At 40.7% G+C, this 17,245-nt stretch overlaps 1 protein-coding gene across 6 annotated transcripts in view; it reads left to right on the forward strand.

The window, feature by feature from the left end:
- The window catches only part of LOC141775629 (teneurin-3), a 176,060-nt gene that overhangs the window by 1,800 nt on the left and 157,015 nt on the right, over positions 1–17,245 (forward strand). For all 6 annotated transcript variants that reach the window (XM_074649193.1, XM_074649194.1, XM_074649195.1 and 3 more), the window contains exons 2-3: positions 13,006–13,475; positions 15,693–15,968. In XM_074649193.1, coding sequence (XP_074505294.1) covers positions 13,205–13,475; positions 15,693–15,968 — 547 coding nt within the window. In that variant the 5' untranslated portion in view covers positions 13,006–13,204. The remainder of the gene's footprint in view (positions 1–13,005; positions 13,476–15,692; positions 15,969–17,245) is intronic.

Below are 17,245 nucleotides of genomic sequence, written 5' to 3' on the forward strand. Positions count from 1 at the left end.
TCTCAAATCCTCTTGGGTCAGACGTGCGCCTGCGGAAGCCACAACTTTTGGGGTTATATTTTTCTGCATTAGAAGAGAGAGGAGCCGGTTGCCTGACAACCACTATGCGACGTGTAATTAGATTTTTTAGGACTAGTATAATCTGAGGTGTGTGCTGTTAATTAATTAAACAAAACATCAGCTGGGTTCATTTCCTCCTTTTGTTGCATCTCGACTATATACGTAACATTGTCTCAGTGCTTGGCATGAGCCGGAGAAGAGGAGCGTCCGATCTGATTTCACTGTGGTCGTGGATCAAGCTGTATACGCAATCTGCAAACACACACAATGCATCTGAGTCCACATGATAGCCCAGAAGGACAAGTATATCTGTCCAGCTAAATTGATTTATGGCTTTGGTGGTCCCTGAGTGCTGTTGAGGAACTACAGCAGTTGAGGCAAATCATAACGCATGCTGCTGCCATCGTCTTGGACAAAATGGCGTTTTTTTTTTGTTTTTTTGTTAGATGAAAGAGGCAAGTTTTAGTGAAGTGGTCGATATTCACCTAATCTTTCGCCTTTGGCTGTACCGAGGGCCACGTAAGAACTAAAACTCCCGGAGTCTGTCTTCCTTGTGCCAACCCTGTAAAGGTATTACAGTAACACTCATTGGGTGATATTGAACATGTGGTTTTGTAGCAGGGCCCCAGAACATGAGTACAGCTTGTATTATCCTATTTTTTCAAGGCATGGATAATAATTTACTTTCCTGAATCACAACCTATTGCACCGATGGTGGCTGACACAGAATCCTAATAAATGTTTATCAGAAGCACACTGGAGCGAGAGCAGTGTGAACAATGAGCTATATCATCACATTTGCACAGTTCTACGGTGAAAAGCAATAACCCAGTAGTAGTCGTCTGTGCCATAATGTAGCCGCACATCTACGTAGCACTGAGACATTTAGTGCTGTGACCCCTTATTGAGGCTTTAGCCTAATTCCTCAGCTTCAAACTTCATTGCTCTTTAATCCCACTAATCAAAGCAGGTGAGTACAATTTCTGATGCGGCTCGAGGAGCAGGAGATCCTCGAGGTGATTTCCACTACGCTCGGAGCTTATAATCATCTAATTACTTCAGGAATATTATTTGAAGAACTGTGTACACAACACTGCCACTCCATGTTCCTATCCTTAAGTAATTTCCCCTTTCATTATTCCTGTGGAGAATTTAATATTCCGTGTGATGAGAACTGCCTCCTTTAGAGATAATGCCGGCTTGAATGCTGGACCTAAACAGTTTTATAGATCGTTAAGGGGCAATCAAGATGACTTCTCTCCCTCTGTGAAAAATAACTCCTCGAAGATGTGACTGATATGGAGGGAGAGTCGATGCACAGACCTGCAGCCTATCACCTTATTACTTGTTGATGCCGACAGTGGCTCAGAAGGATGACCTTATGAATTATAACATTTGATATGGCAAACAGCGTGGCCGAGTCACCTGTTTCAACACATCAGAGCAAACATGTGAAGGTTAATGCAGCCTGACAAACTACCCACAGTTCCCCGGGCTCGACGGATCGCTTCCATGTCATATTTACTTTACATAATTGCTGCCCTCTAATCTGTTACTATTAACACACAGCCTGCCTGGCTATTGTCTGCTGCACTCTCTTTCACCTGTTTTCTCTCTCGGTACATTTTCCCTCACCTCCCGTGAGAATAGCTAGACATCATGATAAATAGTTGGCGTGAAAGTAAAGCATGCCATGATGTGTTTAGGATGGTGGGTGTTTGTTTTTTTTAAGAAATTGAAAGGCTCTGGGATGGCGAAACCTCCATCGGCGGACACACTCACATATTTGCTTTTTAATGACCTTAAGTCGGAGGATTATTTGCGTTTGGCTCAGTAATGTGACACTTGCGGCAAAGTTTTTCCTGCAAGTTGCCAAATTATTGCTGAAAGTCACCCGAGGATTTGGGGGGGAGGGGCATTGCGTGCTCTTGAAATGTGCTTAGAGTAGGGATATTTAGTGACAGCACTTGATGCATTACCACTGTGGTCCTTAACTACATTGTATGCTGTACGAGAGAAGAAAAAGAAAAAAAAACATGGTATGGATGTGAGCAGTTTTAGGACTGTACGTGCTTTCTCTGAAGTCATGATGGTGTCTTTTGAAATCTCTCTGTATTACAGATTTGTATGCTTTTCCCCAATTCATAAACATTATTAAATTATAATATAGATGCCTCAAAGGGCTTTAGTAACGGCTAAGAATATAAATAGAGTTTTCTATTAACCTAAAGATGGATTTACATAGTATTTTCCATCCTAGATATTTGCTCAGTATAATGTGATACCTGCCATTGCATTTTGATTGGAAAGGAGAGAGGAGCGTTCTCAAGGGAGAAAGCTGCTATACCCGCCTCATGGCTATTGTAGGCTCGCTGCATGACCTAATGTGTTGTGTATAACACAAATTGATTCCTGCCTCTCATTGTGCACATACGTGCAAATGCGCTGGCTGTGCGCGTAAGGGTTCACGGAGAAAAACCAGCCAGGGCCAGTAATTGTGGAAACCTTTCTTTAGCTGCGTATGGGTTACTTAAATCAAGAAAAAGCGAAGATTCAAAGCATGACAGCTCTTGGGTTTTGTTTTGAACATTTACTGCTGCTCTCCGGCCAAAGTAGGCTGAGATGAAAGCCACCTGCGATTAGCCACAGGATGCCGTCCTGCTGGTCCGGCTCTGGGAGCAGCACCGCTTCACACTGTTGTATCCTACAGATTAACATTTATGGCTCAGCATGCCCTGGTGGACTTTCTGGGTCAAGACCAAGTGGCGAGATTGAGGAGTGGGCCTGACTTTGTAAGAGTACAACTCTCCCCGCGTGCGCCGGGCTGAGCCTGGCGGGGAGAGCCAAACAGAAATGTGCTTAGTTCTGTCATAGGGAGAACAAAATTGAAATGCATTGTGCTCTCTGCTTGTGAAAATTGCCCTGAGTGAATACCTGTGCGGTTTATAGCTTTGTGAAATACAGACATTATATTCCGAGTCAGGAAATGTTACATATTTAAAGGACATTACAAAGCGAGGACCTCCTGTCACTAACTACAAGTCACAAACAGATTTGCCCTATAAGTCATCATTATGCATTGTTAAGCTCACATTAAAATAGCATTTTTTTCCAAGTTCTTTCTGCCCCTATAATTGCACAAAGCAATATCAGCCCTGGGGGAGGTTTTCCCAGAATAGGCTCAATCTGACAAGGGCTTCAGGTCTGGTCTTTTGTCGCCCCTGGACAGCCCAGTGGGACGTTGGGCGTCAGCTATGCTTGTCGATGGAGCAGCTTGACGGCCTCAATAATTCCGTCGACGCGACCTCTGTGATGCTGAAAGCCGCAGGTCTGGCGGGTGACGAAGAGCGGTGATGTGGACGGACATGTGGCACTGGTTTCACGCGGGGAGCCGGTCAGCAACACTTTCTCCGTCTTTTTATTGTCAGCAGGGTTGAGGAGGAAGAAAATATTGAATATCAGACCATTGAAGAGTGTAAAACCGGCGCCTCGGAGTCAGTGTAATGGTATACAGGCCAGCAATCTTTGACTTCCAGTGGAGAGCGGCGTGCATTCAGAAGTTGGTCTCCGCTACAGGGCAGGCTCTCCTAGTTTCACCCCTGGAAGTAGAGAAACCAGTGCGATGTTGGGAAATTTTCAGATTGATGTTTCTTTAATAAGGCTTGCAGTCTCTCAGTATTCTGATAGTGTGCCATCATGACCTACATATTCCTTAAAACGCTGACAACTCGAGAATAAAACCCTCCAGTTTCTTTATGTATAGTGTTTTTCTTTTAATGCGACGCCGTATGCCTAAAGAGAAAACGCACTCAATATATTATTCTCTGTAAAGTGCAAAAATTGTCTTCATTGTGTGGATGCAATTTGTATTTCTTCTAATTTCATATCATTGAAGTGCAGTATTTGATCCCTTTTGTAACAGTTATGTAGATGTGCATTGGAACAGCAGGTTAAAGCCTGCATTTGGTCAGATTTGATATTTTCCAGCAGTCACACCAGGGTGTTGCATTCCCATTGCAGTATGGGAGCTCTCCCTCATACTCTTCAGTTGTCTGCCACTGTTCTGTGATTGCTGTGTATACTCCTTCTCCCCCGTGCACATGCTAAAATAGGGAAGGCCAGTTTGTTTTCCAATCATGTGAGATGCATTTGAATGACACCCGATGTCAGCACTTTTGAGCATCTCTCTGTGTTTGATTTTTTTTTATCTGGTAGCCAGGATTGTATGCTCCCAGCATTTCAAATGTAGTTTGAGTAATGATTTTTTGAGCCTCTCTCTGCGTGCTACAGTAGCGCTACAATAACATCTCCAGATGTCCAGATGAGCAAGACCGATATTTGATTGAGAATTTGAAATTAAAAAAGGCACCGCTGTCGATCTTAATAAATAAGATACCTGCATTAAGATTTATTCTTTTGTTTACCAGGTATGTTGTTGGCAGATATGATGTGAATCCCATTCTCTCAATCACCCTCCGTGGCGTTGTGATCGCTCTGTAGCTTCATTACAATGCAGCTGCGGTTATCGCCGCAATTTAATTTATTTCCGTAACAATGGGTCGATCGTGGATTTGTCTGTAAATTGCCACAGGTCCGCAGAGTTGATTTTATTTTTGCACACCATGGAGTCAATTCATTATGAGTAAGCATTAGACGGCAATTGTTGACACCGTCTTGCTAGATTCTCAATTAAGCGAATGTACATGAACATTATTACTTCCTCAGCTCCCCCGTGTGACAATAACACTACAGTGATACCAATTTGAGAGAATAGCAAACTGTGGCCCATTGAATTAAGACCGTCTGGTGTAATTGGGTGTGTGATATGGAAGGGAGCACCTATTTCGATAAGAGCTGGGTTCAATACTAGTAGTCTTGGATACAGATAAACGCTGGAGCTTCTATATGAATGCACTCAATAACCTGCTATTACCATTTGAGATGGAGGGAGATACAGCAGAAGAAGAAAAAGACCCTGCTTTTTTATATTCTGATTGTCCACACCTAGCAATTACATTTAAAAAAAGATGAATTTGGCTGTGCTTGCGGTTTTCCCACTAAAGATTCAATGAATATATAACTCATACTGTCACTGGTGAAGGGTTATTTGGGGGATTTGTAAACATCCCTGCTCAGCTTATTATGTTGTATCCTGGCGCCGACAGAAGCCTTTTTTTTATTATTTAATTCGCAGACAAAACAGCAAACAATAACATGGATAGGATTAGATGTTGACCGCTATGATTTACCAGTGACAGACAAGGAAAGTAAAAAAAAAAAAAAAGCTGTGTTCAACTCAGCTTTTTTTGGTGATTTGTTTTTCATAGTCACAGTGGCTTTGTTTGTCTTCTAAATGTGCTGAAACGATGAGGGATGAAGCCCCGAGCTCCATGTGCATGGAATAATCTGAAGTGGCTGTATCAGAGATTTGCATCACTTTACCCCACTTGTGAATATTCTGCATCATACACTGAGACAAGAGATTTAGGATGGAGCGGGATTTCATCATCTTCCTTCAGAGTCTCACTGAGTGTGGTAAGCTCATCCGTCACCAAGTGTGCTCAGGATACAGCTGCCACTGAAGTTTAATTGCCAGTAAATGCTGTCATGATATTGCGTGCTCTTTTTGTTCCTCTCTTTCTTTGTCTCTTTACCTGGCAGTCATATTTGAACATGAAGAAATAGCCTACAAACCCCCCAAAACGACATGTGACAAGACCGTGCAACTCAATTAAACAAACGTGGAAGCAGTATTTTATCACATCCCCCTAAAAACTTGCATATAGAAAGATCATCTAGTGAAAAATTGATCATCTTAAGTCTGATTGTCGTGTATTTTTAGGTAATAGTTCCACACTTCATGTTGCAGCATGGGACTTAGGCACTGAGCCTCGATAAAGAACGAACACAATCTGGTTCAGATGGCATCCAGAATTCACAGAGTCTGGGCAACGTGCTGCAGACAAACACTTGTGTGTCTCCAAAATCACTGGTGTCAGGGGGAAACAGGCAGCATCTGATGGAACACTGCCCTGGTTCTCCCTTCTCCCCTTCTCCAAGCGCCAGGAGGCACGAAAAATAAAATAAAAAAAAAAAAAGAAGAAGAACTGAAGAGAAACTGAAAGAGGAGAGGGAGAGAGGAGCGTCAAGGAGGAAAGGGAGAGAGAGACTCGACAAGATGAATTATGCAAAGCTGTCAGAGGCGGCTATTGTTGGAGGTGCTGGCTGTGTTAAAGGGAGCCAGTCCTGATCTTCACCAGCTCCATCAACCACTCACACCACTCCCCATGGCGGAGAGCCGTCTGATCTGTGCGTCGGCAAATGGCCAACAACGAGATGAGGAGAGGGGGGGTTGAGGGGGCCGGGCCAGGCCACTTGGTGACAGGTGGGTTGTCTTGGAGGGACACAACGGCAACGACAAGTACGCTCTTTATTACCGTTATTTACAGAGGTCACCGACAGGGAGATGTGAGCTGATTTGTACAGCAGCCCCGCGGAAATATAATTACCGAACAAAGGCTTAGTGAAGAGTTGCCATTTCAGCATTCCGGTCAGCGGTGGCTATACTCCTGTTTTGCAAAATGCTTTGTGTGCTGAAGTCAGGAGTGTGTGCCAGCTCACTCTTAAGCTGGTGTATTTGTTTATTATAGGTTCATTTTGCATAGAAGTCTTTATCAGTTCCAAGATATCTCGGAAACAGAGCTCTGAGTATAACGATTACTTTCAAAATATCAGAAAATAATGAAAGAAAAATGTCCACAATTTCCTGTAGCTCAAGGCGATGTCTCCAAGTTACTTAAAAAAAAAAACAGGTGTTCAATTTCTTATGATGTATAAAAGGTAAATCATCACAGTTGAGAAGCTGGATCGAATATTTGCTCGATAAATTTCTTTAAAAGCCCTGAAAACGTTATTTCTCAATCAGCTTCTTACTATGAGTAACGGTTTCCTACATGAACACACTATTTTCTGCTAAAGTTACAACAGTTTTGTTTATTTCACTTGAGAGATTCCTGTATTTTTTTCTCTATGCTCTTTTACCTGGTTTGAAGCAAGGAGCGTAAAAAGGGTTACAGTTACAGGGAAGGGAGGGTCATGAAGTCACTGAACTCACATTGGTGCCAAGCTGATAGTATTCTACATGATTGTAATAGAGCATATTTGTTATCAATAACTAACCAACCATCAAACTGTTAATGATATTTAACAATATTTCAGGAGGGCTAATGTTAGCCAGCTCTCTCGATAATGTTTCCTATTATTGTTAGGAGGTGGCGCTAATCGGCAAATTTGATAAGCCTCCATTAATCTAGACTTTTATTTTGGTACCTCCAAAATTAGAATGGTGTCACGACGACGCAATTACCCTTCTTTCTTATATATATATTCCTTGGTTTGAAGTGGGCGGGGCTCAGTTGAAAAAAACATGATGTCATATACTTGCGTGCACCAATCAGGATGTAGCAACACTTGAATCTGATGGTTAGTTCAGTTAAATCTGATCTAACCACGACCACACAGACCTGAAGAAGCAGGTTCAATTAGTTTTAAACTTACTAAATAATGCCTAGTGTTGGGATGGTTACTTTAGAAATGTAATAGGTTACAGATTACTAGTCACTCTGTTACAAAAAATAATAAATAATGTAGGCTAACTATTTAAATTACTTTATCAAAGTAATGTAACTTATTACATTTGATTACGTTTTAATTGCTTCTCTAACAAATGTTTTAAACCTGGCAATAAAGCTGAAAAGTCCCTGCAAACTTAAACCAGGCAGTGTTAACCTCACAACAGTACTCAACACTGTTAAACTTTTATTAAAAATTCTTCAATATAACTTGAATTAAAATTGGAACAGAGCAACGGAATGAATGTTATATTCTACATATGAGCTTTTTACTGCAAATAATATATTCGGATGTAACCAACATTTTGATTAATAGCCTAACTGTATTTTAATTACATTTCTTTTCCCCTCAGTAACTGTAACTGATTACAATTACATTAATTTTGTAATTTAATTACTTTTACATGTAACTAGTTACATATGTACTTCCCAAGTTTTCAAATGATAAATAAATGATAATTATCAAACTGTAGTTTTCTGATGTAGGGCTGTTCAATTGTAGAACTGCAGATAATTATTATTTTAATTACTCTATAAAAAAATAGTAAAAAAAAACAAACAACCATCACAAGTTCCCAGAGCCCAAGGTGACATCGTCAAATTACTTGTTTTGCTCAACCAACAGTCAAAAACTGAAAGATATCCAATTAATATAAAACTGAGAAAAGCAGCAAATCATCACATGAAGAAGCTCGAACCAGAGAATATATTTTACAGGAATACATTGAATTTGTCCTTGATGAATAACTTAAACGAGTACTCAATTGTTGAGGATTAATTTTCTGTCAATTGACATATCAATAAATTGATCACTTGTGTCAGCACTAATCAACTGACCAATCAATTCAGCGCCTTCTGCTTGTTGGCCTTCCTTGCTTGAAGCATCAGAAATATCTTTCCTTTTGGCGCTTTTGATGAATAACACACTGTATGTATACAGTTGCTTATTGGGAATAAAACAACGTATTGCTTCCAGGACATCTTAAGAATGTTTCTCTCCCCTTTGGTCATCCTTCCCAAATACCCCAGCTGGAAGCATAAAACACACCCGCTCTCATCTTTGATGAATAACTGAATGTCAGACATGAAACAAGTAAATCTCCCTTCGATCCTTGAAACCTCTCCAGCTGCCCCGAAGAGCCAATTGACTTGGACACCATTTCATCACACCATATTATACAGATGGTTTATGGTTTATGCTTCAAAGAAGTGCAGAGGTGTAGGACAGTACCAGGCGTCAGGGGGACAGTACTCAACTGGCACGGGAGTCGTTGGGACGTGTGGTGCTGCGCTGCGTAGATCATGAACTGTCTTTTTTTCCGTGCCTCACTGGCTCGCCAGGGGATCTCTCTGTGTGACACTAATTTTGCAGTGTCGACTGTTCCAGCGAGTGGTCATGGGTGACTGACTGTCCTGATTCGACTGTACGATCAAAGGTAAAAAGGGAATGTAGGAGTGAGTGATACTGGAAAAGTAAAAAAAAAAAAAAAGGAACATGGGTTTCTTTATTAAGAAATCATGATTTTACCTGCAATAATTTAGCTCGGACACATTAACTTTGACTTTTCTGTCTTCTTTTTACAGATTGGTGTGCATTAGTGTACTCTCAGTGGGGTAACTAAAGGCAGATTTTGCATAATCAAAGCAAGACACACTGGCCTTTATTCTTCACAGCTTAAAGTAGTCTTAAGTTCATACTGTAGCTAAAACCTTTTGAAACTCAAAGCCTGCAGAAACACAATAGTATTCCCCCCAAGAGCCTCTATGACCTTTTGTACATAATTTAAACTACCATGAATGTCTCTCTTGTATCCTGCTAGTGTCCCCATGTGCATTGCCTGTTGTACGGGCAGGACACTTTGATGAGCTGTGAAAAAAGATGGCACCTTCTGGCCCTCGGAGTAAAGCATAAATGTTTATACGGGGACATGCCTGGTCACTCGAGGGCTTATAGCTGATTAGGACACAAATCCAATTCCTCCTATAGCGGGGGGCTTGCAGCTCAGCGGGTAAGGCTGTTTCTCAGACGGCGAATCTCTTTACAAGTCCGTAAAAAAAGAGGGGGGGGGGGTCGTAATCAGGGAGGCTTCTGGGCGTGTCTGCTTGCGCCTCATCCTGTACATTAATCTGCCAATCTGGACGGGTGTGTGTACAATTTCCTGAAAGTGATGAGATGTGAGTGAGATGTCCTGTGGCATCGTAAAAAACAAGTACGTGTGTGTGTGGGTGTTGAGAGTTGAGTGTCAGGGTTACAAGAGAGTGTGTCACTGATTGCATCTCAGCCCCATCGGGGGAACAGAATGATATCCAGCGACTCCGGGAGAAGGGGAGAGAAAAATAAGTTGAAGAGGCCTAGAACAGCTCACAATTTTCATTATCCCTGCATCCTGTACTCCACCCGCGACTGCGTCAGTTTTTTGGGGAGTCTCTCCGGGGCCGGCGCTTTTTCTTGCAGCGCGACAGTATACGCTATCCTGGCTTCATCGGAAGGTTTTGATGCTTGATGTGAAACGAAGTAGATCTCATTTGGGGAAAGAAGGAAGTCTGATACTCTAGTCTTACAGCTCAGCCAAGAGCGAAATGAAAGTGTGGTGTGTGGCAAGTGTGTGTGTGTGTGAGCGTTAGGAGGCAGTGGAAAATGGCTGGTAATAAACACTCCTGACACACCGGGGCTCCCATCCACTTTCCACTCAAGGGTTTTTTGCGGATTAGTCACATTCTCTCCCCACCTCCCCCCTTGTCCATATTTTAGAACACTGTCTCCACCTGTGAGAGTGTCTCCTTTCAAGTTTCCAAAAAGTTAAAGATTTTAACCCATGATCTATCTGATGGTTGCATCCACAGACCCAAATTCTGTTTTTGTCTAACGTGATGCACATACTCATACAGAGAGGTTGGGATACATAGCTAGGTCATGGGCAGGGTGTGACATTGCTGTCATGGACTGATAAACCAAGAAGTATTTTGATAACTACATGTCACATCACTCTTCTTCTTGCTGTTTTATGTGTATATTTAAGCCCTTGGTTAACACACATGCTCACATCGGTTAAATGTTAATTATTACTTGAGATATACAGTTTAGAGTGGGGATTCTTCTCAACCTTTTGTAACTTAAGACCCACTTCTGATTATTTAAAAAAAAATCTGAGATCCACCTTCCCAAATAAATGAGAAAGAAAACAACGTGTAAAAAAAAAAGTAGAAAAAAATATACTGGGCTGTAAATATGTTACGCCTCTATCAGCTGTAATAAACAAAATAAATATTCTGCTTACACATCACCCATCACTGCCTGCCATTATGAATCCTAATTTAATGTACTAAGGGTCATATTTCCTCACTACACGCTTTGGAGCTTTTACTGGAGCGGGGTTTTCTCTAGGGCTGACCAGAATGCTTCGAAGCTTCGACTATTGCCATGGTAATCGACCTCCAAATCAGTATTCAAATGCTTTTTTTTTATAAAAGTATGTAATAAAAAAATATAAATCCCAAAATACCCCATGAAATAAGGAATAATCTCACAACATTATTTATAGTCAACATTAATTATTTATTTTCTTGTGTGTAGAGGTGCGTGTGTGTACAGTAGAGATAGACAGACCAAAGAACATGTCAGCCTGCTGCACCGTGTCATGAAGCTTTGAATAACTTTGAATATTTCTCACCGAAGCTTCGAAACACAAACAGTGGTATCCAGGACAACCCTATAGTAGTTGTTTCTCACATCACTTTTTCGTTTCAAAAACCGATCCGAGGGAACGTGAGGTAGCTAACAGTGGCAAAACACGTTTATCTACCTGATGAACTGGACATTGAAATGATGCATTTTTTGATACGACGTTTTTTATTCATGTGAATTCTTGAGCACATTAAGACATAAAATAACTATACTACTGAAAAATAAATTCCAGTTTAAAGTACAGTTTAAAGAGTTCAGTTCACCCAAATTACAAAAAAAAAAAAAAAAAAATTCTGAATTTCTGAAATTGTCAATGCTTTGAGTACCTTTTAAAAGTTCCATTCACCTCCATTGTAATGGGGTGGACGCGGAATTTCAGACTAATATCCTCATGGTAAGATATCACACAGAGACAAATGGTATTTTTCATAATTTAGGAAACAAATCCTTTATTTTTTTGTTATTATGTCACACATAGGGCTACATGATTCTGGTCAAAATGATAATTCCAATTATTTTGATCAATATTGAGATCATGGTTATTAGTATTATTCATGAATTGATTTATTAATTGGTTATTTTACGGTTATCGATTGTTTTCATGACCATGTTGTGCTACATTCCTGCTAACATACAAATATTTGCATCAAAATAAGATCAGTCCTTATTCACAGTGCATCTCCGAGTAGCAAAATTTACTCTGGACTCCAGACGCTACATTCAGGAAAGTTTTCCACAGGCTGCCGCTGTACAGTGCACACGCAGCAGCATGACAGCTCCCCAAAAGTGAAGCCAAAACTTCGACGTTTGCGACGACGCCCCCTGGTGGCTGGCTGTTAGTTTAGGAAGCGCTTGATTTATGCAGCGGAGTTTCCTATGAGCGGAACACGCATTTTAAACATCAATATTGCAGTCGATCATGTTCATTTAATTGTGGGAGGCCAAAATCATGATCGAGATTAATATTTAATTCATGTCACAGGCTGGTAAAGTAAAAAAAAAATAAAAAATACATATTAATTTTTTTCATTGAAATATGTCATCTCACTTGCTATCATTACAGTTATTTGTGCAGAATCTGACACTGGGTTAACATGCATACCGTGGGTCCAAATTAAAATTCTATATGAGTTACAGTTTAAATTAAAAATTAAAGCATGATATGATTGTGTCAAAAAGTCACTCGGCACCGTGATGTATTGATTTATCCGTCATTTAACCAGCATCTGACACTCGGTGGATGTTAATTTTGGACTGTCGTCATGGGGAAATTGAAAGGCTCAAGATTTTTCATTCCAATATTATTGTGTGAAACTGCCACTAGTTTCACTAAAAGTGCTTTTTTTTGCTCGATGTGAAAAATGTGGACAACTTTATAAAATCAACGTGGTGAAAATGAACTTGGTTTTCGAAGGCTAAAAGGAGGCAGAATGAGGAGGTGATCTTCTCTTAAGAGAGGAAGTCATGTATGACAAGAGTTCACGGGTGAGGTTTCAGGGGTGTTGAAATAGCGGTGGGGGTGGGGCACTGAGAAAGGGGATAAGTGTGTACTTTTGAAGATGAAGCAGATGGATTAGTGTTATCTGAGCTCCTTGCTTCCTTTCCTCCTCTCTGTCTCTCTTTCTCCAGGTGGAGTGGGTGGAAGCCTGACTGGACTGAAGAAGAGGCCACCAGAGGTTAAGAAGTGGGGAGGACAGTTTGGGGGTACAGAATCACAACCAGAGGAGGAAGAGGAGGGGAGAGAAGAGTAAAATAATCCAGTGGCGAGTCTCCCAGGAGAGCGTCGGCGGTGAAGGGGAGGGAGTTGGATACCCAGCATGCAGGCAGCATGGAACGGGTGAGGGAGCAGCGGCCTTTCTGCTCGCTGTCCAAGAGCCAGAGAGACCGAGAGAGATACTGCGAGAGAGACAAGGATAGGGAGCGCCGTTACACCGCCTCCTCGGCTGACCGCGAGGAGGGAGCCTGCCGCGTACCCACTCAGAAATCCTACAGCTCCAGCGAAACGCTCCAGGCCTTTGACCATGACCCCACACGGATGCTGTTCGGAGGCAGAGTCAAGGAGATGGTCCACAAGGAAAGTGCAGAGTACAGCAGGCCAGGTTAGCAAGAGCAAATCTTTACTATGTTTCTTTTTTTGTTCAATATTTGTCAGATGAATCTTCATAATATGAGCTAAGTAGTGTGGTTATTGAAACTGACGTGGATAAGTAGAAGAGAATTATATTTAGCTTAAAAGCCCACATTATCAGCGTGGTTGGTTGGTGACCTTGGCTACAAAAAGTGTGATTAGCAGTTAAAAAAATTTCTGTTTTAATTTAGGAACTTACAGTTGTATCTCTCCAGTTCTGGAGAGGAAATGTGAGGATCATTCTAAGATTCCACTTTGTTAGACAAACAACAAAATCCTTATGTGCATTTATTGATGTTTAGCAGTGTGAAACGTCTTTAGTAAAATGAACAGGGATGCAGGGATTTTGTTGTGTTTACTAAATTCTAACCATTTTACAGTTTCATCTTCCACTAATTCTGTGCAAGTTTGACAAGAAATAACTATACGATGCCAGGATGCCACACAGCGGTAAACACAATTAGATGATATCAAACAAAGGCACAATTTAGTGTTACTAAATTTTCTGAGAAAACTCCCATTGGCTGGGATACAGTGGGCCACTATTTTCATACCTTGTTGGACCATGTTAAAATAGTACAGGGAAATGCTCAGTAAATAACCCTGTTCTTTAATTGGCTGTTAGAAACTGCTCTAATTTCTGTAATTAAAAAGTTTGAGCAGTTCATTCTATTTTATGGCACTCCTTTGGCTCATAAGATTGCAATTAGAAAATCTATCCATTACTCCCTTACATTTTCTTGGTGCTAATTGGTGCCCATTTCATAATTAATGGGATTATGATGAAGTTGTGGGAGAAGTGCTATTGTTCTTTATTCCTTTTTAAAATGTGATGTCAACGATGGCTCCTTACATCACAGTAAATGTCAGATTTAATGTTACTCATCTGGTAGAGGAAAAAGAACATATTTTTGCGTAAATGGGTGTGTAGATACTCGATCTGCTCATTGTGTGTGTGTGTGTGTGTGTGTGTGTGTGTGTGTGTGTGATGGTGTATGAAAATGTCTCTATCTAATGATCATTTTAAATGGTATGGATTTTCATGTGAAGAAATCTATTTTCCTGTAGCATTTTAACATTTTCAGACATCTCCATTTTCAGACGTGGTACACTTACTTTGAAAGGGATTTCCTGCACCATTTCCAATGACAACAAATAATACATTAAAAAAGGGATACAATGAAGGAAAATACAAAAATCCACTCACTCTGTGACCTCACATTTGACATGACATTTTTTAAAATATCAGATAATGATGAACATATTTTACATTGCACAGCATTTCTTTTTTTTAGGGAGTTTTAACACGTCTGACCTTGAAATCTGAATAGTCATAATCAATAGAATTGCAGCACCAATGATTTATTTTGTATAAGTGAATAAATGTTAAATATGTTTTACTTTCAGATGAGTTTATCTGATATCATTTACGTCTAAAATACATTTAAATAAAAATATATAAAAAGGAAGGCTTTATCTAAAATGATTTCAAGTACACGTTGATCACATGAATAATAATTTTTGACATGGACTATCAGTGTCATACTGACCAGATGGCAATAAAAAAAATATTACACATGGATGACTAGATATGGGTTTTGAATAACAGATATGCAGTGAGTCAAACGTTCAGAATATGTTCTTATTAGTTCTGGAGCTTCCTAATGAGGTCAACATGAGGTATTTTTGTTTATTGGCAATATTCCTGCTCCTTAAATTTTATTTATTTATTTTTGCTTAGATGCTGCAGTATCTTTGAAGGCTTTGCAATTTTTTTTTATTACTAGTGAACACCAGAGGCTCAAGTAATTCCAAATGAAGAGACCAACAGATTTATGGTAATAATTTATTATGAAATGTACTGTGTCTGAAACAGTTTCTGAAAACAATTAATAATACATTTTCATATGTGTAGATGAACATAAGAAGTTTGATTTTAGGCGATTTGTCAAAGTGGGTCATGTTAAAAAGCTCACTGTGATTTTACAGTAGGTTAAAGAAAATGCTTTTTAGCATCTTGATAGGTTGATGAGTGTGGGCGGATGTTATTAAAGCTTTAATTCAATGATTACCCCCTCCTCTTCCACCCTGCTCTTAGGTTAAGTGTTTTTTTTTAAGGAGCCCTGCTCTTGGCCATAAACCGTGTTGTTGATTGGTTTGTTAACTTTACAACTTCTGTCATTCACAGGGCAGACGTTTTCGCTGAGGCAACTCGGAATCTGTGAGCCGTCGGCTCGCAGGGGCTTGGCGATCTGCCCCGAGACGGGCCTCTCCCACCCGCTCAGCAGCTACTCCAGAGGACCGGTCGCTACAGAGAACCATGAACCTGTATCACCGGAACGTACCATGACACTTTGGGGAACGGGTGCAAAGTCTGGGCAGGATTCATGCCTCTCCAGTCGCTCTAACTCAGCGCTCACGCTCACTGACACGGAAATGGACAATAAATCGGACAATGAGATGGGTGAGTACGGCACACTTTTCATTCTTTAATCTTAAAATGCGTATTTGGTTTGCGGATCGTGCTTTCATCGCTTTTCAAAGGAGGGGAGGAATCGGTGTGTAGAAAAAGGCAGCAGTGGGTTGGATTATGGTCGGCGCTGGAGACAAGGCCCTGATTGGTGGAAGGAAGTGGAAGCGCGATTGGTTGGGGCTGGGTATCTGGAGAGGCATTTGCAGCTGCCTTTCTTCGGATCAAAGGCGTGATTCCTCGCTGCACACGGAAAAGAATTTGGCCTTCCGATTGAGTAGTTCCTAGTCACCTGGTCCTTCTCCACAGGAAGCAAAGGAGTTTGATAAAGTTTCCCCATGGGCTAGCGTATAATCAAAGATAGCTTTGTGTGCCTCACTCTGAGATTTTGCTTGGACATTCTGCAGTGGTTGACTGGGCATGCACAATGGCTGATTAAATGGGTACAATGGTTTGAAGTGCAAATTTGATCATGCTGGAAACCTGAGAAAGAGGATTGAGGTTCTCTGTTTGAAGAGGGCAAATCTTTGTTGCTGCAATGCATACAAGGTAGCTGCATATTGTTGTTAAATTTACACTTTTTTAAACATTTCTTTATGTTATCTTGTTGATTTGTTTTCCATTACTTCCTGGAAGGTTAGTTTGCAGTTTGGAAAATCCTTTTATATCTCTTGTAATCTGCTTTAAAATGTCATTTAGTGCTGCTTTTCAACAACATTTATTGAAATGCATTGCATCTTTTCAGCCTCTTCTCCAAGTCAGTAACATTTCCCCCCCCTGTCATTGAATTTATCCTCTCAGCCTCATATGTTTTAGTGTAAAGCTTTAAAAGTTCCTCTCTGGCGTTGAGTGCTCCTGACATTGTACGCCATCCATCATCATCATAGTGTGAGCCATCACCATTAAAACACATTGAATGTAAAGCTCTAATTATTTTAAGAAACCGATGATCTCAAAGAGTGGCAGGCAGTTAAAATAATTAGGGTTGATCACACTGGCAAGAACATTAAATAGAGGGTAAAAAGGAAAATGTCTTGTTTCGTGTGCAATCAATTTTTATTCTGAAAACATTGGCCACAGTCTGACATTTGAGACAAGTCATTTTCTTAATGGTGGTATTCATCATAGTGAGTTTCTCTCCGGAGGGGGGAGGGGGGGGGCTGAGTAAGTATTTTACCTTTATCCAAAACGCCGTCAGAATCCAAACCCAAGTATTTGTTCCAGCGTCTGGCCTTTGCTTTGGCCCAATGCACCGTATACGTTTATGAGTC

This window comes from Sebastes fasciatus, chromosome 10 (assembly GCF_043250625.1).
Source record: "Sebastes fasciatus isolate fSebFas1 chromosome 10, fSebFas1.pri, whole genome shotgun sequence".
In the NCBI taxonomy this organism is placed as follows: Eukaryota; Metazoa; Chordata; class Actinopteri; order Perciformes; family Sebastidae; genus Sebastes; species Sebastes fasciatus.